Raw genomic sequence first — 22,218 nt, 5'->3', positions numbered from 1 at the left:
TCTCTCTCTCTCTCTCTCTCGCTCTCTCTCTCTCTCTGCCCCTCCCACATTCATATTCACTGTCTCGCCCGCTCTCTCTCAAAATAAATAAATAAACTTAAAAATCCCAGAGCTGGCAGCCCAATGGACTGTAACTTCTCTCCATGCTCCCAGAGAAAACTCCACCGGAAAACATGAGCTACCATAAATCTGTATGCCTCCAGGCAGATGCACCTGCACTTAAGAGTATGGACGCAAGCCAGACTGCCTGGGTTCGAATCCCAGCTCCCTCTCTTCCCAGCTGTGTGGCCTCAGGCAAGTCATTGAACCTCTATGTGCCTTAGCTTCCTCAACTGTGAAACACGGATAACAACAGCACCTATGCCCATTGGACTACTGCAAGGACTAAATGAGATAATCCATGGCAAACACTTAGGACGCAATCAACACTCAGTAAACGCCAGCCATGGTTATCATCTTTGTAATTAAACGAGCCAAAGTAGAGTGGTCTCCCTTCCACTCATGTGTCTCCAGAGATGGAGACCCCACTGTCTCTGCTGACTAGATACTCCAGACTATCACACATCTCACAGTCAGGAAATCCTTCCTTAAAGCCCACCCCCCCGCCCCCCGCCGCCACTGAGTCATTTGAACATATTATTCAGTTCAGCCCATCCTTCCTGGCAGTTTTGGGAGATACTCAAGCTAACGGCTCAGCATCCCACATGTGACATCTTCTGCTGCACTTTAAACCCAGCACTTCATCCCTAGGAGCTAGAAAGGTCTTAGACACCACCAAGTCCAACCCCATCATCATGGAGATGATGGCATCATCAAAGAGATAACGACACTGACACCTGATTGGGGAGGGGGTGACTTTTCTCAGGTCACGGAGCCAGTTGATGGCAGAAGCAGACTTGGTCCTGGGTTTCCCCGAGGACAGCCAGGCTGCAGGTTCTCGCCGCAGCGCCCCCAAGCTGCCACCCTGCCACACTGGCCAGCCTGTGTCCTCCCAAGCTCCGGGGGCCTGATGCTTACTTCTGATTTCCTTCTCTCAGTGGGCCGGAGGGAGGATAGCGAAGGTGATCCCAAGTGAGGCCACCCCTGAAGGCATCCAGCCTGCTGCAGACACCCTTAAATTCTCTTGATTAACCCATCCCATCTATATCTGTGCATTTACCCAGCTCTTCCAGATCCTGTGATGTTCCAGCCTGCACGCCTCTTAAGAATGATTACTCCACAAAGTTTACTACCCATCAGGTACAACTCTATTGCCTTGTATTAATCCTAAAGCCGCCACCTTCAAGCAACCAGAGTTGGTCCCAGAATGCTTCAATTTGATAAACAGAGGTATACTCAGCGGCACCTGGGTGGCTGAGTCAGTTAAGCATCTGTCTTTGACTCAGGTCATAATCTCGTGGTTCGTGAGTTCAAGCCCCACATCGGGCTCTGTGCTGTCAGTACAGGGCCTGCTGCAGATCCTCTGTGCCCCCCTCTCTCTCTGTCCCTCCCCTGCTTGCACTCTCTTTCTGTCTCTCTCAAAATAAGTAAACTTTAAAAAAAAAAAGAAAAGAAAGAAAAAAGAAAAATCATCGAGTATAAAATAAAATGTTAAAAAAAAAAAAAAAGCTCGGTCTAAACTCCCACCCTCCACCCCCTCTGATCCTATCTCCTCTCGGAATTCATCTTTCCAGAGATGAAAGTCCTAATTTTTCGACTCCAGCCCCACACAAAAGGAAATATTAACACAAGAGTGTAAGTATAAACGCTCTGCATCCACGCAGTCTCATCTACTTCTCCCAGGGCTTCTCCACCCCTTCTCAGGGGACCGTCCCCTCCCTGCGGGGTGATGAGGGCAGGGATTGGTCTTCCAACCGACAGACACGGACAGTGAAGTCATGCCGTGGGAAGCTGTCTCCTGGCTCCTGGTGCCGCGTGCCTCCCGCTGTCTCCACTCACTGCCTGGCTCCATAAGAGCTCCGGGAGCGGAAAGGGAAGCAGGGGAGACCCCCGGGCCCCGGGCCCACTCGCCTTGGTGAGGGCCGCAATTCTCTGAGCCAGCTCGGCCTCCACCTCCGGCAGCGTCTCGGCCTTGCGCATGGTCTGCTGCAGCTTCTGTTCCGCCACCTCCAGCAGCTCCTGCAGGTGTCGGGCCTTCTCCTCACACTAGCACGGGGTGGGGCGGGGCGGGGCGGGGCGGGGGAGAGTTAAGAGGGGAAGCCTCCCGACCCTCTGCCCCAGCCTCAGGAGAGAGCAGGTGCCAGGCCAGAGAAGCAAAGGACAACCTTGGTTCTTGGCTGCCCAAGAGGCCTGGCTTCCCCTTTCCCAAGGTGACCGGCAGGACCCCCAAGGGCTCCTGGGCCACCAAGGGGAGGTTCCGGCATGACCACCAGGGCCTCCAGGGTCAAGTACGAGGCCTGCCCCCACCCCATCGGGAGGAGTTACCTGGCGGTGCAGGGACTCCTTATTGGCCAGCTCGTTCTCCAGTTTGTCGTTGAGGTCATGGATGGAGGTGGCCTCACGCTGAGCAGCCAGGTAGCGCTTCTCTAGTGTCGTGATTCTCTCCTCCATGTCCTCCTTCTGGGCCAGAGCCTGGGCAGGAGAGGAGGGGACAGGACGGAACGTCATCAGCTTCACCCCACCCCCATACTGTCTGCACCTCCCCACCAATACCTGGCTGGCTGTATCTTCCCCACATCGCCCTGCCAGTTGCTGACCTTGACCCATCCCTCCCGCCACTCCTCCCCACAGTGGAGCCCACCCAGTATTTAGTCTTAAACCCCCCAGCCCCGGTCCGGCCCTCCCTCCACCCCCAGGGCATCCAAGCACCTCCCCTCCCGGGTGCCCAACGCCCCCACTCAACCAGATGGGGCCGGGGGGGGGGGGGGGGGCGGGGGGCCTTGCTCACCTCCCGGAGGTCCCGCTGGTGCTTGCTGCTCAGTTCCTCCGACTTGATGAGGTCCCGGCGGGCCGTGCCCAGGTCCTCCTCAAGCTCGGCCACGGTTGCTGTCAGGGTGACCAGTCGCTCCCGGGCCTGGCTCAACTCAAAGTTCTGCTTCTCCAGGAGCTCCTGCAGCTCCTCTACCCGGCCCGTGTCATCCTCCAGGGACAGTGAGCCACCAGTCAGTCCTCAGGGCCCAGGGTATCCCACTCCCCTGGCCCACCCCAGGGATAGCACAACCAGAGCAGACCACAGCTCTGCCTCCAATTTCAGTGCGCACCACCTCCTGCTGTCTCAGACTCTTGTAACCTAGGAAGGGGCCTGACTAGGGGAACAAAGGCTCAGAGAGAGAAGGGATCTCGCCTGACACCGACACACCAGGTAGACAGCACCTAGCGATTCAAGTGGACAACGTCATTATGAGCCAGCAGCACATTGGGCGCACACACACGCTCAAGATCTATAGATTTCATTGCAGGCAGGGTGGAGGAAAGAAGGAGACAGAGGTGGCAATATTGGAGAAAGTCCCAAATTTAATTCAAGCATTTGCTCTGCTGAACTAAAGCAGGGTAGGGCCCTCACCTCCCGTCTGGCGGAAGACCTGCCCCTGCCACGCAGTTTCCCATGACCCACCTTCCGCAGGCGCTTCGGTCCCAGCTCCACGGCCCCCTCCTCTTCTGCCGCTCCATCCCGCGCCCCTGCCCCCTGCTGCAGGGCAGATACCTGCAGGGCACAGCCCCCAGGGCAGTGAGTCAAAGAGGAGAGAACTTCCTGTATGTTCCAGACCCTTCGGAGTCCCCTGCCTCCCAGCCTCGCCTTGGCTAGCGGTCTCCAGCCTTGACGGTGGGAGAAATCCAGTGCAGAACAGGTTGGGGCGGATCAGTAAACCTGCCGTGGCTTCCAGGAGCCGTCTGCAGGTGGACGGTGGGCAGGCAGCTTACCTGCTGGTGGGCACCCGCCAGCTGCTCTTCCAAGGTGGTAACGCGCTCCAGGGCCGCTCGGAGCCGCTCCCGCACCTGCCCGCGGAAAGGGGAGATGAAGGAAGAAACAGGGACCCCACTGGACTCAGGCTGGAGGAGCCTCGGCTTGATCCACCAGCTTTGGGCATGAGGCAAAGCGAGGGACCTGCCAAGAGGCAAATTTCTGAGAGGGAACCTAAGAGGAGGACCTGGAGATCAGGCCGGTGGTAGTGGTGGGTGGGGCCAGTTATGAAGCGAGAAGGCTGTTTTCCCCAAGCACAGGATGCAGAAATGGCAGAGAAGGGTCTCACAGAGGCCCCAGGGAAGTGGGCCACGCGGTGGGCCAGGCTGGGTACCTTCTCATCCAGGGCCTTGTGGTGCTCAAACAGCGACTTGAGGGCCTTCAGCACCTCCACCTCACTGGAGACCCCCGAAGGTGACTGGGCCTGGCGCTTGACCACAGTCATCCGTAGCGACCGCTCATGGCGGGACACCAGGCACTCCAGATGTTCCAGAAGCAACTGGCAGGGAGCAGGGGAGGGCAAGAGGGAGGGCTGTGAGCATGTGCCCCAGGGGCTATGAGCAGGGTCCACATGACCACCGAGTGGACAGGAGTACAGCCACGTGCACTGCTGTTAAAACACCGAAATACTTCATGTTGGTAAATACCTGCTGCCCCAGTAGAACACCTGCCCCGAGCCAGCTGGCCTGGCCTCTCTCCCAGGACCCCGACCTTCCTATGACCACCCCCATCTACAGGTAAAAAGCCTAGCACCGACAGCTGAATCATTTGATCCCAGAACACAAGACAAAAAGACGTTAGGAAGGGGCGGGGGGTATGCCTGGCCCTGGCCAAGCCAGCTCCCTTGGTCAAGGGGTCCACACACACATACACACACCAGGTCACCCACTTACCCTTGTGTTATTCCGCTCTGCTTTCAGCTCTGATATCTCTTCCTCCCTTTCTAGAAGTTGCTCCCGACACATGCTCAGCTCCCGGGTTAAGGTGGCAAATTCCTGAAAACCCCCAAGGCCTCTGAGTGCTTGGGGATTTGCCCCCTAACCGGTGTCCTGCACGCCCACGTCAATGGTGGGATCATCTCACCCGTCCCTTACTTCCAGCACCTGCCCCCAGAAAAGTCCCCATCCATCTGTATCGCGGGGCTGTAAACCGCAGCCAGCATGTGCATCCCTAGAGGGGTCCACATCTCTGCGCCCTCCATGCATTCCAAGTATGTGTTAGGGTACCAGGGACAGAGGTGGAAACAAGAGTGAGAAAGTCACCGAATCTGCTTTGCAGCCCCCTGCCCCTCCAGCCAACAGTATAACCTGATTATATCCTTCCTATTTTGTATTTCTATTTCCCCAACAACCCGATGACATCATCCTTTAGAAACAGACGGAGGGGAGTCTCCCCTTATGGTAAGGTCCCAAGATATTAGTCAAGGAAGAGAGGGGGCTTTGAAGGGAGTACCCCGGGGAGCTCCCTCCCGCCCGCTCCCCAGGGCTTTGCAAGCTGCAGGTGGCTGGTGAAATAAGGATCCATGGACAGGGGAGCAAGACAGCCTGCAGACCTGCCCAGTCCGCCACTTGGCTTTAGCACACATCCTAGGGATCCCCACTCACTTACTCCAGGGCTGCATCCCAGGGCTTGATGGCAGGGCACTTGCACTGGCCTTACTGGGTAACCATGCTCAAAGTATCCCTTTGAGGGGCCCTGTTCCCACGCTGTCAGGCCCACACACCGTGAGACACCTTTTCAACCCACCCATCTGGGTCAGGACAAGCACACAGGGGTGAGAAGCTGGCCTCACATTTCCAGGTCCATCATATCCTATTAAATTAGACATAGGGGTACCTCGGTGGCTCATTTGATTAAGCATCCGATTCTTGGCTTAGGCTCAGGTCATGATCTTCTGGTTCTTGAGTTCGAGCCCCGCATCAGGCTCCACTCTGATAGCACGGAGCCTGCTCGGGATTCTTTCTCTCTCCCTCTCTCTCTGCCCCTCCCTTGCTCATGCCCTCTCTCTCAAAAAATAAATAAATAAATACTAATAAAAACTAAAGTAGACATCACCTTATTCCAGAAAAGTTTTCAGAGAGGTGGTGCAAATTCTGTGGCTGCCCAGCATCTGGGAGTGACTGAACGATAGCTGCGGCCCTGTCCTAACCTAAAGCTTCCTTCACACACCAAGGACTCATGACGGAAGGAAAAATTCCAAAGCAGTCCCCACTGATCACTTCAGATCAGGCAACAGGGGATAAGAAGGGCTGTGGGAAGGGCAGAGAGACCCAGGGATGCCAGAGCTTGAGAAGTCTCAGACTTCTAACCCTGTTCCTGGATTAGTGCCCTTCTGTCAAGGCCATGGCCAAAGGTGGAAAGCCAGGCCTGGTGCCAGTGCTGCTCCACTCCTTAGTTTACACACACACACACACACACACACACACACACACACACACCACACACATGTACCCAGAGGCAGGACTCGGCACGCCCCCAGCCCCATGCCCTGACACCACCACCAGGGCTCTCTCCTCTCCCTTCCTGGGCTCCCCACCCCAGAACACCTGCCTCCTCCCCAACTCTAGCCCATCTGACACACTGCTGCCAGGATAATCTCCCAAAGCATGGCAATTGTCTACAACGCTGAACATAAACTTCTTACCCTGGCTTTCAAGTTTCTTTCTCATGGTTTCTTTTCATATACCCTAAGATCTGGTCAACCTGGGTCTCCTGCTACATCCAATCACCAGCAAACCATCCTAATTCCACACCTTTGCTCAATGGGCTCCCTCCCCATGGGAAGCCCAACCCTCTGTCACCACCTGATGAAATCACATGTAGCTTTCAAAGCCCGTCTCAATGGATATACCTTCTTGCAACCCTCCAGACTCCCCCGTGGAAGATTCTCTCCCTCCTCTGAAAACTGTCTGGAAGAGTGGTTAAGAGCACCATCTTAGAAGCCCATGGTTTAACCACAAATACTGTGGGCACCTACCATGTACCAGGTCCCTGGGTACATACACAAGAAACACATAATCCCTGCCCTCCTGAAGTTCCCAGTGTGCGGCTGGAATCAGATCTCAGCTCTGCCCCATTAGCTGTGTGACCCTGGACAAGTCATCTAGCCTGTTTGAACCTCCATCTCTATCTGTAAGACACAAGTAGAGGCCACCCTCATGTGTTGCTACAATGACCAAATGAGCCAACGCATGGAAAGCACTTAGCACAAGTCCACCAAAGGCGGCTACTTTTACCACCATTTCAACAACCCTTTGGAGCCCCTCTTCTCTTCCCCTGCTTGGTCTTCCCGCATTTGGGTTTTTAATCCATCTCCTTTATAGCCTGTGGGCCCCAGGGCCAGGGACTGGCTCCTTCATTCTAGGGCTTGTTCGGGGCCTCATGCACAGTCAGCGGGGACCTCTCGCGCCATTTCTTCACCAGGGCTCCATATCCCTCTTGATGAAGCATCACAAGACTCTGCCCCCCACCACTTCTGAGCTCCCAGTAGATTTCCGCAGCCCTCCTGGGTTCACCTCAGTTCTCCTCCCCACATGTGGGGAAAGAGCCTGGGGCTGAGTCAGGAGCCCTGTGGCTCCTCAGAGCTTCCTCCCCGGTCCCAGCAGCACCCTCACAGGCTGTGCAACTGACTAATCTCCTCGAGCTTCACCTCCATCATTTGTAAAACAGAGACGATGGCGGTAACATACCAGCTTCATAGCTATGAGCATTTAGTGGGGCAAGCCGCACACACAGTGCTTAGTACACGGAAAACAGAAATGATGATCATCGTTGCTAGTGGTAGTGGTGTTGATTTAGGAGCATGAGACAGGTGTCAAGACCCCTGGCTTGTAGATTCAGCTCTGCCTAGAATTTTCTATGTGATACCCATTGTTTTTTCCATCTGTGCATTAAGAGGACTAGATGCTCTCTAAGGCTTCTCCATTTCCACCCTCTGTGATTCCCCACCCACCACCTCCAAGAATAGGGCACTGGTGAGGATCAGGCAAGGCGGAAGTGTCTTTCCAGTCTAGGGTGCCACCTGGTGGCCGCATGGGCTCACTGCAGTTGGCAGCTATGGCTGGGTTTTTCTCCCGCATCAAATTCCATCCATTTCTCCAGGTGAAGCCAATGCCAGGCTGAGGAGCTTGGGAGTGACAGGGAAAGGATTTATGTAGGGAGATGAAGGAAAGTTAAATGCTCTGTGAATTCCATTTGTCGATAAGCAAACAGATGAAGATAAGCTGAGGGCCCAGAGTGTGCAGGGCTCAGCAGGGCTCAGCAGGGCGGGGGGGGGGGGGGGGAAGGGGGGCAGAATGTGGGGAGGTGCAGACAATCAGGCCTTACCTGGGGGAGGGCGGAGTTAAGGTGGCGCTGGAGCTGGTCCCGCTCATGCAGGGCATCTTGGAGCCGGCTCTGCGTGGCTGCCAAGGTCTCCTGACTCTCCCGAAGGGACTCCAGCAACTTCTCCCGCTCATCCAGCATGTTCACCATCAGCTGCTCAAAGTTGGCGTCAGCATCGGCGCCATGGGGGGGGCCCAGGGGGTCCCCCTCGTTGATTGTGGGCATCACCTCACACATGGTGGGGGTGGACAGGGCCTTCTCAGCGTCGGGGGACAGGGGAGGGGTTCACAGGGTTGGCACCTCCAGGGGGACCCAGTGCATGGGTCTCAGAGCAGGCAGCGCCAGGTGAGTGGGCAGGTGGGCAGGGGCTTCTCCCATGGCATCAGTCGCTCTTGCTCTGAAAGGGGCCTGGTGCCCGGAGTGCCCCTGTGGAATGGAGCCAGAGGGCCTGGCTTAACCTCTCAGGGCTGGGGCTGGGTGCCCTATGTCCCCAGACAAGCGGGAAGCAGCCGAGTGTGGCCATGACAGGCAGGGAGAGCAGGGCTGGAAGAGGGCCCGTCCTTAGGCTGAGTGCTGGAGCCTGGCAGAGTCCCAGCTGGGTCTAGCGACGCCCATCGTTTCTGGAGGGCAGTGGTCTGTGGGAGAAGAGGCTGTGATGAGGACCAGCTGAGGAAAGAAGGGCATCCAGGGGAGGGGATGGCGGCGGGGTGGGAGGGGTGGGGGGGGGAACAGGACCTGGACCAGAACGTGGGGGAGGAGAAGGAGATGTCAGCGCATGCCCCTCCTCCAGGCTTACTCACTCACTCGGATGGCGCCTTCCTTAGTTCTCCCAAGGAACGCACATGCCCGCTGCCGTAGCCTCTGCCTCCAGCTCTCCCCACCCCCCAGCTGTCAGAAGTGCAGCCGCAGTGGAGTGGTTCCCCACCCACGTGGCTCACTGGCCAAATATAGAAATGATTCAGTCAGTGGCAGGGGAGCAGCCAGCAGGCTGCCCAGAGTCCTCCTGAGACCCAGGGGTGGGTAAGTGAAAGGGGGGTAAATAGGGTCTCTGCCCCCACCATAGCCTTCCCCCCTGCACTCAGGCCGAGGTAAGCACAGAAGGGGTTAAAGGGCTCTAAGCAGGTGTGAACCCACACAGGGTGCACTATTAGGGTTACAGGAGACAAGGCCAGGGTACCTCCTACCCTGACCACTGACCCAGTACGGTTCCTTGGAAAGGCACGGGCTGGGCACTGGGTGGCAGAGAGCCCTGACCTGCTCCATGCCCATCATTTGGAAAAGAGGCTCCAGGGGCACCTGGGTGGCTCAGTCGGTTGAGCAGCCGACTTCAGCTCAGGTCATGATCTCACGGTCCGTGAGTTCGAGCCCCGCGTCGGGCTCTGTGCTGACAGCTCAGAGCCTGGAGCCTGCTTCAGAGTCTGTGTCTCCCTCTCTCTGACCCTCCCCCATTCATACTCTGTCTCTCTCTGTCTCAAAAATAAATAAACGTTAAAAAAAAATTAAAAAAATAAAAAGGAAAAGAGGCTCCAGCTCAAGTCGCCCCTCCTCCTGAAACCTGGCAGAGAGCAGGCTTCCGTTCTGAAGTCGTGGCCCGCGACTTCCGTGTCGGAGCAGGAACTCAATGATGCGAAGGAACCCACGGTCAGGTGGGGGTAAAGGGTGTCAGTCTCCCGAGGCGTGCGGGCCCCTGCACATGGCCGGGAATCTTCTCCCACCGTGTAACGGCCCATCGCTGCCACTGCCAGCAGGCTGGTTTCCCTGCTGGGGAACGTGTGCCCAGCCTAGCCTTGAGAACACCCTGAGCCCGGCGCGGGGAAGCCCAGGGGTCAGAGCAAAGAATGGTGTACCAAGGAAGGCAGCGTGCAGCTGGGGATTCCTCTGCCTGCCATTGCCTTCCAACCCCCCTGCCCACTGCCAGGAGGCCACTACTTTAATCCGTTTCCGAAGAGCTCTTGCTGCACGAGAAACAGGATGTGAGGCAGTCAGCACGGTAATGGGCACACACAGGAGATGCCCTCTAAATGATGCTTTCCTTCCTTTCCCTCCTCTTACCATCTGGGGGACACAGGGACTGCGTCTTGTCCACCCCCCGCCCCCGGTGGCAGACTGGGCAACAGGCAGACTGGGACAATCAGGGGAAAGACAGGAGGTATGAGGACCCGATGCGAGGACAGAAGTTGGACGTTGGGCAGCCCCCAGCCTGTGGCAGGGCTGAACCCAGCAGGGAAACCAGAGAAGGACCAAGCCTCTTCTACCTGAACCCACCTATCATCCCCCGCTTGCCCCCCCCCCAAAAGTACTCATGATCCAGGCAGAAATGGGAGCAGCAAGAGGGAGGCTGGGGAGGAATGTGGGCCTAGATCAGACACAAGCTAGAGCACCAGCTTGAGAACTCCTGAGCTCACCCCCACAGTCCTTCCCAGGGGGCCCAGGAGTTCAGGCAGGCATGTGGGTACGCCCACACACACACACGCGTGCACGCACACATGCATACAAGCAGACGCCGAACCATGGGGACCTGGGACATGCACGTGTGGCCACACACATGCTCCCAGACCCACACTGGACACAGACTCTGATCCAGGGGATCCTTTCCCCAAGCTGGAAGCCACCGTGGAGGGCTGGGTCCCTAGCAGCTACAGAGGTCAAAAGTAGCACCCTGGTCTGCACCCTCCCAGCCCAACGTCCCTGCCCCACAGAGCAGATGGGAGTAGACAGGAGGGGCTGCTACCCCAGTCTTGCCAGGAGTGCCAACTCACTAATGCCAATAATAGTGATTCCTCCAATTCTCCCTCCCACTGTGCCCACGACCCTCACCCCGAATGCCCTAATCTGTGAGGCTAAAAGACCACAACCTCTCCAAACTCACCAGCTGCCAGGCCCTCGTCCCCTCCCACTCCCCCATCCCACTCCAAGAAGAAATGAGAGAGAAGTGAGGGTCTGGCTGGGGAAGAGGCTCCTTGTGACAGAACCTGTCCTCGGAAGAAGAGTGTAGTGCACTCAGGAGCTCAGGGTCCTGGGAACAGCCTCAGTCCAACAGATCCCCAGGCATCCTGCAGTGTAGTAAGAGAGGAAGGAGCCCAGAGCCGGGACTCTGGACACCTCGGGTGCAGTTCTGCCACAGACCAGCCGGATGACCTTGGGCTTGTCGCCACCTACTGAGAGCTCTGCTGTAAGATGGAACCCACGACCCTTGCTCTGCCCACCTTCAAGGGATGAGATCACAGATAACACAGAGCTGGGAAAAGCAGAAAGCACCCCATGATTGCAGGGGCGTGTGAATTACCTTAGTAGAGGGCAAAGGCAGGCCTGTGGGAGGGCTTGTCCTAGCTCCTACGGAAAAGGGGCTGGGAGGTTCTCAGGAAGGAAGAACAGACCTCAGGCTGCCCGCCGGGATGTGCTGGCTATTTGGTCCAGCTTGGCCTCCCCCAGTCCTCCTGGTCTTTCTGGCAACTGAGAAGCTGGCTGCCCCCAGCCTTTCCCAGCCTCCCTCCCAACCAGGTGCCAGGTAACCACTCCACTTCCGCTAGTGAAATGGCATCACGTAGAGCAGGTTGAGGATGAGCCCAGAGGGCGATGCCAGGCAGATGCCCTGAGATGGCTGGCCAGGACCCCCCTACCCTGCCCCCACTTGTGCAGCAGGGTGAACAATAGCCAGGAGCCCTAGGGCAACCGGGTCGGGACACCTGGCTCCTTCTGGTTCCAGGGCCGGCTTTCAATAGCGCAATTATCACCTCATCCTACCAGAAGCCTCTTCAACTCCTGCACAATTTCTAAGTAACACTCACAGGTCCTGATTCAGAGGCGACAGCTACCAGCCCCCAAAGTGAGCATTTGAGGGGCTTTGCCGGTGAGGAGTATGGGCAGGCTGTGACACCGAGGAAGAGGGCTCCAGAGAGAGCAGGCATGAGTGTGAGTGCAAGTGTGTGAGTGTGTATGGAGGGGTCAGACCCACACCAGGTGTCTGGACTCATAAACACAGAAGAGGCAAATCTGAGGCCTCTCTGGCTTTCCAAGAGTCACCCCCCCCCCCCCCATCTCTTCCCAACAAACAGAAGGGCTGTGCACTTGACTTGGGTCTGATGCTCTGGCTGGACACACACACACACACACACACACACACACACACGGGCCGGCTCCCTACTGCCCTACCAGATGGCAGGCCCCACCATGGTGAGGGAGCTCATCGAGGGCAAAGCTGGTGGCCCTGTAGAGGCCAAAGGGTTAGGGCAAAGCTGGCTGGAGCTGTGCCCAAATGTGAGTGGGCCATGAGCTTGGCCAAGAGGGGGCCTCAGGGTGAAGCCCCTCAGAGCAAGGAGGCAAAAGAGGAGGGCCGTGCTCCCTTCCTTCCCATGCTCCCACTCAACTGGAGGAAGGGGAGGGAGGTGGTCCTCTAGGAAAATAATACTGATTACGATAGCAGCTCTGATGTATTCGATACCAGGCACTGGGCTGTCGGTTAACATCTATTAACTTGCTTCCATCCTCACAATTCCTCACGAGGAAGACCCAATTCTTCCAGTTCTTCCCAGTGAGAACTGGGTCTCAGAGTCATGTAACGAAGTCTACGCAGCTGGGAAGAGGAAGAACTAGGATTCGATCCCGGTCTGTCTGACTCCAAGGAGGAGGGGAAGGCAGTTGAGAAAGGGAAGACAGGCCATGACTCCTTTGCCATTTCTCGCCCTTGTCCAGGGACAAGGCAGCCTAGGGACATATCGTCTTGGCTTCCCCCACCCCCGTGCCCCCTGGGGAAGGCCTCTGCACAGCAGCCACCATGGTCACTTGCCCATTGGAAGTGACTCATTTCCAAGGCCTCATCCGCCACCCACCTGAAGCCCTCCCCCGACCCCAGATGCCCTAAGGACTCCAAACTGAGCTGTCAACAGTCCCCTGAGCCCCGCACCCCACACCACACTCCTGCAAGAACTACAGAAACAGCCCTCAGCTCCCCTCACCCTGCAGGGTTTTCAGATACAATCCTCTGAATGAAGTCCAGCTGCCCACCTCTCCTTCCCTCTAACCCAGAAGTTTCTCCTCCTCCCTCCTCCCTCTCCCTGTTCAGCCCACCACCCCAAAAAGCCTCACCCTCACTCTTCCTCTCCCCCAAGAGCCCAGTGAGTCTCCTCCCCTGCTACTCCCTACCCTGGGGTCATGCTCCCAGACCCACCAGCTGGGTCAGCTGATGTCAGCTTCTAGCATCTCACCCAGCCTGCCTCAGTGGCCCCTTCCATGTCAGTCTAAGGCACTTCCGCTCACCCTTCCAAGCCCATCTCAAACACTATTTCCTCCATGGAGCCCTTTCTGATTCTCCTACAGGTAAGACTGGCCCTTCGACGGACCCGACACGGCCCTTTCTTTATACCTATCTCCGTGACACATCATCGCACCTGAATACTCTGGGGTGAGAACCATTTCCTACTTGTCTTTGGATGCTCCAGCCAGAGGCCTAACATACATGGGACTGAACAGATACGTGTGGCAGAGTCATTTCTGGGCAGACCATCGCTGACCAAGTTCAAAGAAGAGGAATTCCAAAAGAGTGAACACTGGCCCAAGGCCTGGGAGCAGGTTCCTTTCTCTTGCCCTCTGAAAAGTAAAGCTTCTTGAGAGCAAGACAGGCACCCCTCCTCCCTTGCAAGACTCTGGAGCAGGCTGATGGGCCTGATTGCCGGCTCCCCCACTGACCACACATGCGACTCTGGAAAGAGACTTCATCTGTCTGAGCCTCGGTTCCTCATCTGTGAAGTGGGGAGGATAGCCAGGCCCTCCTCGGACAGCCGGACAGCCGATATGTAGATCACTGGCGTTAATGCACCCAGAGTGCTGAGGTCATTGTCCAGCACATAGTCGGTGTTAACTCTTGGCACCCCAGGCCGCTAAAGCACCTCAAGGCAGGGCTCACTCTAAGCACAGTAAGAAAACTAACAATCCATGTCAGCCACAGGAAGCCATTCCCAGAGAAAAACCCTTAGAAAAGCTCTCCTGACAGTTTCCCACTGCTGACTGGCTACATGTCCCTTCAAAAGCATCCAGTTCTCCGGGCCCCCGAAAAGACCGGCAGTGAGACTATCTCTCTGGGCTTCCAGTTTCCAAATCTGGAGAATGAAGGCCAGAACACAATACACTCTACTGATCTTATAGGTTGTCATGAGGGTCCAAGGAGATAAGAGACAGAAACTGTTACGAGGAATAAAAAACCCTACCCAAGTGTCAGTTAGCACCCACTGCCAGACCCAGGCACTCTCCTTCCTGATGCTGGGTGCACTCAGATAGACGCAGGGAGCGATGTCTCTATCCGGCAGGTTCCCCAAGCCTGTATCTGTGAAGCCCATCTCCCCAGCGGCTCCCCAGCAGTCAGGTATGGGCCACCTTCTTCCCAAGACATGGCCTATCGCTTAGGTGAACATACAACTTACCATCCAAACCAGGACCTTCTTTTTTTTATTATTATTATTTTTTAACATTTATTTATTTTTGAGAGAGAGAGAGAGAGAGAGAGGCAGAGAGACAGAGAATGAGTGAGAGGAGGGGCAGAGAGAGAAGGAGACAGAATCCAAAGCAGGCTCCAGGCTCTGAGCTGTCAGCACAGAGCCCAACGTGGGGCTCGAACCCACGAACTGCAAGATCATGACCTGAGCTGAAGTCGGATGCTTAACCGACTGAGCCACCCAGGCGTCCCAAACCAGGACCTTCTTGAGAATGGATGGAGGCGCTGCTAACAATCACACCAGGACATGGGTGTGAACCAGGCTACCCTGGACATACCTGGCTGCATGGTCACCCTCACTGTCACCACCCCAGGAAGACTAACGTCAAAGGCTAGTGGGGAAAGAAAGACTGTGAGTCTCCTCTTCTAAATACTTCCTCTTCTAAAATACCCAAAAGTATAGCCATCACAACTACCTCTTTAAACGAAGGCAGGATTTAGAGACTATGAGAGAGTACCTTTAGGGGCAGCCCAGGAGGAAAAAGGGCACAGAGGTGGGGCACCCGAGTGGCTCAGTCAGTTAAGCGTCCGACCTCAGTTCAGGTCATGATCTGGCGGTTTGTGAGTTCAAGCCCCACATTGGGCTCTGTGCTGACGGTTCAGAGCCTGGAGCCTGCTTCGGATTCTGTCTCCTTCTCTCTCTGCCCCTCCCCACTCGTGCTCTGTCTCTCTGTCTCTCAAAAATAAAATAAATGTAAAAAAAATGTAAATGTAAAAAAAAAAATGTTTCTAAAAGCGTGAGCAGGGAAGGGGCAGAGAGAGGGAGAAAAAGAATTCCAAGCAGGCTCCTCGCTGTTAGCGCAAAGCCCCACATAGGGCTTGATCTCGTGAACCCTGAGATCATGACCTGAGCTGAAATCAAGAGTGAGGTCTGATGGAGCCACTCAGGCGCCCCCGAGCTCCCTTTTCTTAATTTAATCTCGTCAGCTCCAAATCCGTCACTGTGGCCGACCACCTGATTAAGGTTTCGTGTGCATAAGAGGGTTCCAAGTCTAAAAAGAGGTTAGAAAAACCCTGGGCTAAGCACTGTCTACAGGAGACCCCTGCCAAAATAAACACATGTTCCCTCAGAGAGTCAGCACGTCAATGGCACACAGCCGTAAAGCTGAGAAGGCTACCCAGGTGGCACTGGGGGCCCACCGACTCTTTCCCACATTCTGAATGTCTCACAGATCATACGCTCGCATAAAGCAAAACGTAAGGCTGGGCCACTGCACACAGCACATATGTGGCTTTGGCTGAACTTCCATCATCAGGTTCGGTAACCCGGGCCAAGTTCTGCTAAGCAGAGCCAGTGTTTAACACTCACAGATGTCCTTAAATAAGGTTTGCAGAAGAAGAAACAAAGTAGTAAGTGTGGCATATCTGGGGAATAAGAAATCTCTCAGAACTAGGGTCCCTGTAGGACACATAGGGTTCTTCTGGTGTTGAAAAAAAAAAAAATGCTCAGAAGCCTCTGTATTGGTAGATCAGCCCATCAGATTAGGGACCTGTCACACCGCAGAAAACAGAACTTCCCGGGGGGGGATCAGGGACACAAGATGGAAGTGCTGTCAGGCACCAGGGCACGAAAGGCCCAGAGCACTCAGAACTGCATCCTAAAGTGTGCATGTGTGCACGGGCACAAAAGGGTGTGAGAGGTTATGAGACAGAGGACGTGTGTGGGGACCCGTGTATCTGTGCAATGCTGTGTAACAGTCATGAGAACGTGTGCTGTGTATGTATGGCCATGAGAGAGTGCCCACGTGTAAGAGCACGGTCGTGAGGACAGGGTCCTCTCTGAGAGCACGTGCGTGAGACAGTGCATAGGTATGTGTAATGGTGAGACAGACTGTGTGTGGTCATACGCCAAGGGCTCATGACACACATGACTATGAGTCTGATCATCACAATGTGTTGTGAGTGTGTGTATAGTCATGGGAGTGAAGGTGTGTGTGGTTATATAAGCCCGGGCATCTAGGAGTCAAGAAATCATGTGTGCTCCTAAGAGCATGCGGGCGCCACAAGAGCCTATGCATGGGTGTGTGTGTCTGATCATGAAAGCATACATCGCTGGTCATGACAGACTGTAAGTGCACGAAGGGCACGCATGGCCTTGAACCCGTGTGACAGGGAGAAGAGGGAGGGATGGGGATGATAGTGAAAGAATGAAAACTCCATTTGTTCCAGGCACTCTGCCCCAAACAAAAGCCAAACATTTTGGGGGTGCTCCACAGTTAGTCTCGTGTGAGCGGAGTTCAAGGAACTGGGTCCAGCCCACCCTTCTATACTGCTACCCATCAGAGCTACCCTGCAGGTCTCCCAGGCCCAGGGCTCCAGGTGCATCAGAGATGGCGGTGGATACCCCCTGGATCTCCCAGAACGTCGTTCCTCATAAAACAGCCCAGGCCGAGGTCCTAGCCTGGCCCCCACCCCCCAAGCCTTCCACTCTCAGCATCCTCCTCCAAGCCAAAGGAGAGTCCTCTTCTGTGGCATGTGCCAAGGACCCCTGCCATCCACTGCCCACCCTACCCTGTCCCTTACCTAGAACTGCACATTCCTACTTGGAAGGGTTCTCCGAGGTCACGTAGGCCAACCTCCCACACAAGGTGGGAGCTCCTTCTACACATCCCTGACAGCTCAGTCTTCATTTGATGATCCTTCGGGAATGGGAGCTCACCGCTAAATGAGGTAGCCCTCGTTGTCCTAAGGAAACTTTTCCTTGCACCGAATGCAAACCTGTCTCCCCTCTGAAATGACAGTCATCCATCTGAAGACAGTGGCCATGAAGTCACATCAGCCACATATTTTAGTTACGAGACTTCAACTCTATTGGCCAAGCAAAATATGCAATAAACGCCTCTAATGCAAAGCAGCTACTTCATCTGACACTTAACCACAAAATTATACTGTACATACTCTCTTAAAAATCACTGCACATATTATACAATTAATATACCATGAATACTATTAACATAATGTATATGTTGATCTACAGTAACGCTACTGTTCAGCATTAGAGACCTAAACCCATACACCATGCTTCATGGGGGATCTGGGGATTTTCACTTTACCTACTGCCTATAGAATCTAATTCTCCCACTGAGATGTAAGACCACACTATACGGGGTCCCCAGGGGCTTCTCTGCTCTAGGTTAAATATTTCTAGTTGCAAGGCAGCCCTGCTTCTTTGAACCCAGGGAATCAGAAGACAGACCTCTTTGATTCAATCCAACAACTACATATTGAGCTGATTTCCATGAATCCAATACCGGATTTTAAGCATTGTTATAGATTCAAAAGGCGTGTGAGATATGCCGTCAACCCTCAAGAAGTTCACAGTCTACTTGAGAGGACACAGATAGAGTGGTTCCCCCCTGCCCCTTCGTCGATCCACAGTCTCATTTTCTGGGATCTCAGCTACCTGTGGTCAACCACAGAGGATCCTCCTTCTGATGCATCATCAGAAGGTCAACAGCAGCCTAAGGCGACATCACAGTGCCTACGTCATTCATCTCGCTTCATCTCATCTTGTGGCCCTTTGTCATTTCACGTCGTCACAAGAACAAAGGTGAGTTCAGTAAGATGTTTAGGGAGAGAGACCACATTCACATGTAACTTTCATTACAGTCCGTTGTTACAATTGTTCTATTTTATTACCAGTTATTGTTGCCGATCTCTCACTGTGCCTAACTTATAGATTAAACTATCATAGGTGTGTAGCATAAGAAAAAAAATACACCATACATAGGATTTGGTACTATCCGCGGTTTCAGGCATCCACGGAGGGTGCTGGAATGTCGTGGGTCCCCCTGCAACAAGGGGGACTACCGTATACAAGAAATGGCTCGAAAGCAACAGAGAGTAGCACACGACCAAACAACCCGTCTCTGACACAGCCTTGGGGTCAGCCCCGAGCACCACTTGGGAGTACGTCCAATTGAATTAACCAGTGGCAGTTTCTCCTCCAGCTCTCTCAGAATGAAGCAGCCCTAGCCAAGGCCTCTCAGCCCGACAGGCAAGAAGCTGTTCCGTGCTGGAGCTGGCCTCGCCTGGCGGAACAGAAGACACCTGACGGGAGAGGGGTCTGTAGGACCCAAGGCTCTCGGAGACCAGAGCAATGCACTGGGCAGCAATGTTTCCTGTGGGATTGGAGAGCCATTGCCAAGGAGAAGAGGGCAGTCCTCAAGCCCCGCCCAGCCCTGGAGTTTCACACCATCCAAGCTCAGAGCTCCTTCTCCCACGGCTACTTCCCCCCACCGGCCCTGCTCCATGGCATTCTCAGTTCCCACAGGCCCCTCTCTGCACAGCAAAGACTGAGGGTCCCCTAGAAGCTGCCCCTCTCAGATTTGGCCAAGCACCACGGTCCATCAGAGTACTTTTTACCCCACTAGCCATCCACAGTGCCACGCTCCTGTGAGCCAGCACCGTATGCCCTCCAGAGCTAATTATAGGTCAGTTAGCTAGCAGGCCAGAGGGGGGACAGATGGTGACTTCATGTGGCTGCAATACACACCACCCCTCCCTGTGACCTCCCCTCCATTCCTCCTGAATCCATACCTGGGACCTAGACTCTGAGGCAGCTTTTACTCTTGTGGTCCTCTCTGCTCCTTACCACCTCCTCTCCAGGACACACATGCCATGCACAACCCCATGCCAATCAGAAGCCACACCTTTGCTCCTACAGCAACCTATCCAAGGGCCTAAGGCCCCAGGGGAGAGTCCCCCCGGCATAAAAAGGCCTCAGCTAGTGTCTCCATATCCTAAAGCCCCCTTGGTCTCCGGCTCCCTGGCCCTACTGAGCCTTCAAATTTGACTCCTCCTCCCCTCCCCAGCTTGCACCCTGCTAGCCTCATAGGCTCTGAAAGATCCACTGACATCCCTGACAACTCTTGGCAACTCTAAGATTCCAGCCAACTCAGAGAAGAGACCTAGGAGCCTGGTTGCCTGCCCTACCCTGCCCCTCCAATCCCTCCTTATCACCCAACTGCCAGACCTCATATACTCCACGGTTCTGACATCATGACATGCTCATCGGCACACGCCCAGGTACCACTAAATGAGATTTCTCACACCCCCTTCCCCACACTCTTCTATCTTCCACAAGAGGGCATCTCCCACTGTGCCGAGTGTCTCGTGCATTCTTGGCCTCTAATAATCATTGTGCGATTCATCATCTCATTATTTTGAGATGCTATTTATCTCAGGCAGCCTCCTCGGGCCTCGGGACAAAGTCCTAGAAAATAGCCAAGAAAAATCGTTCAAACTGTCCCTTTTGCTAAGGCAGGTTCTCTTGGGACTACCTGTCCAGTTAATAGTGGTAGTGGGTGGATGAGTTGGAATCCAGTTCAGACAGCTGTTTGAAAGCATGTAGACAGGGCTCTGCTTTTTCCTAATCCAACAGCAGTGCAATAAAATGGGAGCGGGGGAGTTGTTAACAGAGTGTGTACCTTTCAGCTGCTCCATTGCCGTAAATTGCCTTCAAAAGACCCAGCACATAGCATCGTGCTTGGCACACAGTAGGTACCAAATAAATGTTTGCTGGGTGTTGAACAAAAGTACTAGGTATCAGTTCCAACAGCTCTGGAAAGACAGGGAAGTCCCTGAAACCTGGCTACTGGAGGGGCCTGTTCAGCTCCCACCAGGAGGGGATCTCCATGCTAACTAAGCAAAGCCTCCTCCTTAACCACTCGCTCACCACATAGAACAGCAGAATAGCAGCCCCAACAAACATACCCCTCTAAATGGATACTGCCAGCAGACCTCTCCTCAAAGGTGACATCAGCTCCTAGTGGCACCTTGTCCTGGATCCCTCCTCCTTCTCAAAGAAAACCACCCACACCACATTTCCAAGTCCTCCAACCTGACCTCTCTCTTCTCACCCACCATCAAAACCTGCAGGATCTATACTGGAAAACACTCCTACTGCGTGGTTCAAAGTCAACTCCCCACTCCCATCCTCCCAGTTCAGGAATCTATTCCAGCCCTCTTTTCCGGTTGCGCCCACTCTCACCCCCACCCCCACCAGACCTCGGGTTGGCCGCTCCTTCCATCCCAGCCCCGGCACTGCGGAGATGGGGGCATTTCTGGCACAGCCTGAGACTGGCAGTTCAAGGAACGGAGAGCTAGCGATATTAAGAAGGGGTGTTAGGAGCAACGCGGGAAGGATTACGACCCCCCGGCAAGCTCGAAGACCTCAGTACCTCCTGTGCCCAAAGCAGCGGAGCCGGCCCAAGAGCTAAGAGGTGCTTTTTCTCTGACTCTCCTGGATGGGAAATGGGGGCGCAGTCCATCTAGCTCCCACCGGGAGACTTGCCAACTCAGCCCCCCTCCTCCGAGGATGGTGGAGATGAGGGAGAACTCCACGCCCTCCCGCAAACCGGGCATCGCCCCCCATTCTCACCCCCAAGGGCACAGGGCACTGCAAAAGCCGGCGAGGGGGGGCGGAGAGAGCAATATCTCTGCCAGCCGGAGACGACACATCCGGAGTAAAACGGGGCTGTTTTCCAAGGCGCGCTAGACAGAGACCCCTTCCCAAACTGGAGGGGAGCTGGAGGTGGGAAGAAGAGGCATCCTTTTCCCAGCCCGGGTTCTGGGCGCTCACCTGCCTGCAGTCGTCGAGAGCCAGGCAGCTCAGCTCCGAGGCGGAAGGGAGCCGCCCCCGACTCGGGGGAGCCAGACACGTCCTAGGGAGCGGAGCGAGCGCGGAGGTAGCTGCAGCCTCCGCCAGCGCCTAAGCGCCTCGCCTCTAGGCCCCGCCCCTCCCTCCCCTAAAGGCCCCTGGCCCCACCCCGAAAGGCGGGGCCTGGCCGGCTCCCCCGAGGCCACGCCCCTGCCCCAGCACGTGACGAGAGCCGCTATGCTACTGCGCGCCATCTTGGCTTGGCCCGGAGAGCCCTTCTGAGGAGGTGGAGAATCAGGGTTTTACCCAACACCACTGAAGTGTCAGGGTTCAGCAGTCCCCTGCCTCCTTCCCAGGAGCACACGTCCTGCCCCTCCATTTGTACTCTACCCTTATTCCTAATCCAACCACCGGCTCCCTAAATTGGCCTGTCCTGGCCTTTGAATGGTTGCCAATGGTTTGTCACCTTTCACACCTGCTCTCATACCACTTTATTACTTTTCTTTTGGTTGCATCTATTTCCTAAGTGGGGAACCTTGAAATCCGAATACATTTCCGAATACAGTTGCGATACTTCAATGAACTGTATCGCTAGCCTGAATTCAGGCACCTGTCCGTGCTAACACTGTTACTAGAATATGAAATGTCTGTTACATACACATAGTATGAAGACAGTCTCCATGCCAGATTCCTGACTGACAAGTTTTACTTAAATCTCTCCATTTTCCTGAATTGCTCCATACCCTGTCCCGTGTGGCTATTAATTGCATCTTTCCCATCTGGTTTGTGAAGTCTCATCACAGTGCCTACTCAATTCTTTAGGATACCCAGTGCGCACCACTACAAGTGTGAAGAATTTTTATATACATGCAATGTGTACATATTTATAGATTTACACACAACATG

At 54.9% G+C, this 22,218-nt stretch overlaps 1 protein-coding gene across 9 annotated transcripts in view; it reads right to left on the bottom strand.

Moving 5' to 3' along the window:
- PPFIA4 (PPFI scaffold protein A4) overlaps positions 1-21,432 on the bottom strand; it is a 51,417-nt gene extending 29,985 nt beyond the window's left edge. For 5 of the 9 annotated variants that reach the window (XM_040462234.1, XM_040462237.1, XM_040462238.1 and 2 more), the window contains exons 1-9: positions 21,295-21,432; positions 8,228-8,859; positions 4,795-4,896; positions 4,236-4,400; positions 3,862-3,936; positions 3,554-3,643; positions 2,888-3,079; positions 2,425-2,571; positions 2,011-2,145 (exon numbers count right to left, since the gene is read on the bottom strand). In XM_040462234.1, the coding sequence (XP_040318168.1) occupies positions 2,011-2,145; positions 2,425-2,571; positions 2,888-3,079; positions 3,554-3,643; positions 3,862-3,936; positions 4,236-4,400; positions 4,795-4,896; positions 8,228-8,461 (1,140 nt within the window). In that variant the 5' untranslated portion in view covers positions 8,462-8,859; positions 21,295-21,432. Of the gene's footprint in view, positions 1-2,010; positions 2,146-2,424; positions 2,572-2,887; positions 3,080-3,553; positions 3,644-3,861; positions 3,937-4,235; positions 4,401-4,794; positions 4,897-8,227; positions 8,860-9,024; positions 9,110-21,294 lie in introns of those variants that run through there. The other 4 variants (XM_040462239.1, XM_040462241.1, XM_040462235.1 and 1 more) reach the window with 3 other exon arrangements.
- Between the last annotated feature and the right edge of the window lie 786 nt (positions 21,433-22,218).

The sequence above is a fragment of the Herpailurus yagouaroundi genome, unplaced genomic scaffold (assembly GCF_014898765.1).
Source record: "Herpailurus yagouaroundi ecotype Mexico unplaced genomic scaffold, PumYag 308, whole genome shotgun sequence".
NCBI classification, from domain to species: Eukaryota; Metazoa; Chordata; class Mammalia; order Carnivora; family Felidae; genus Herpailurus; species Herpailurus yagouaroundi.
Note: the sequence above shows the minus strand (reverse complement) of the source record. Positions and strands in the feature narration are given on the sequence as shown.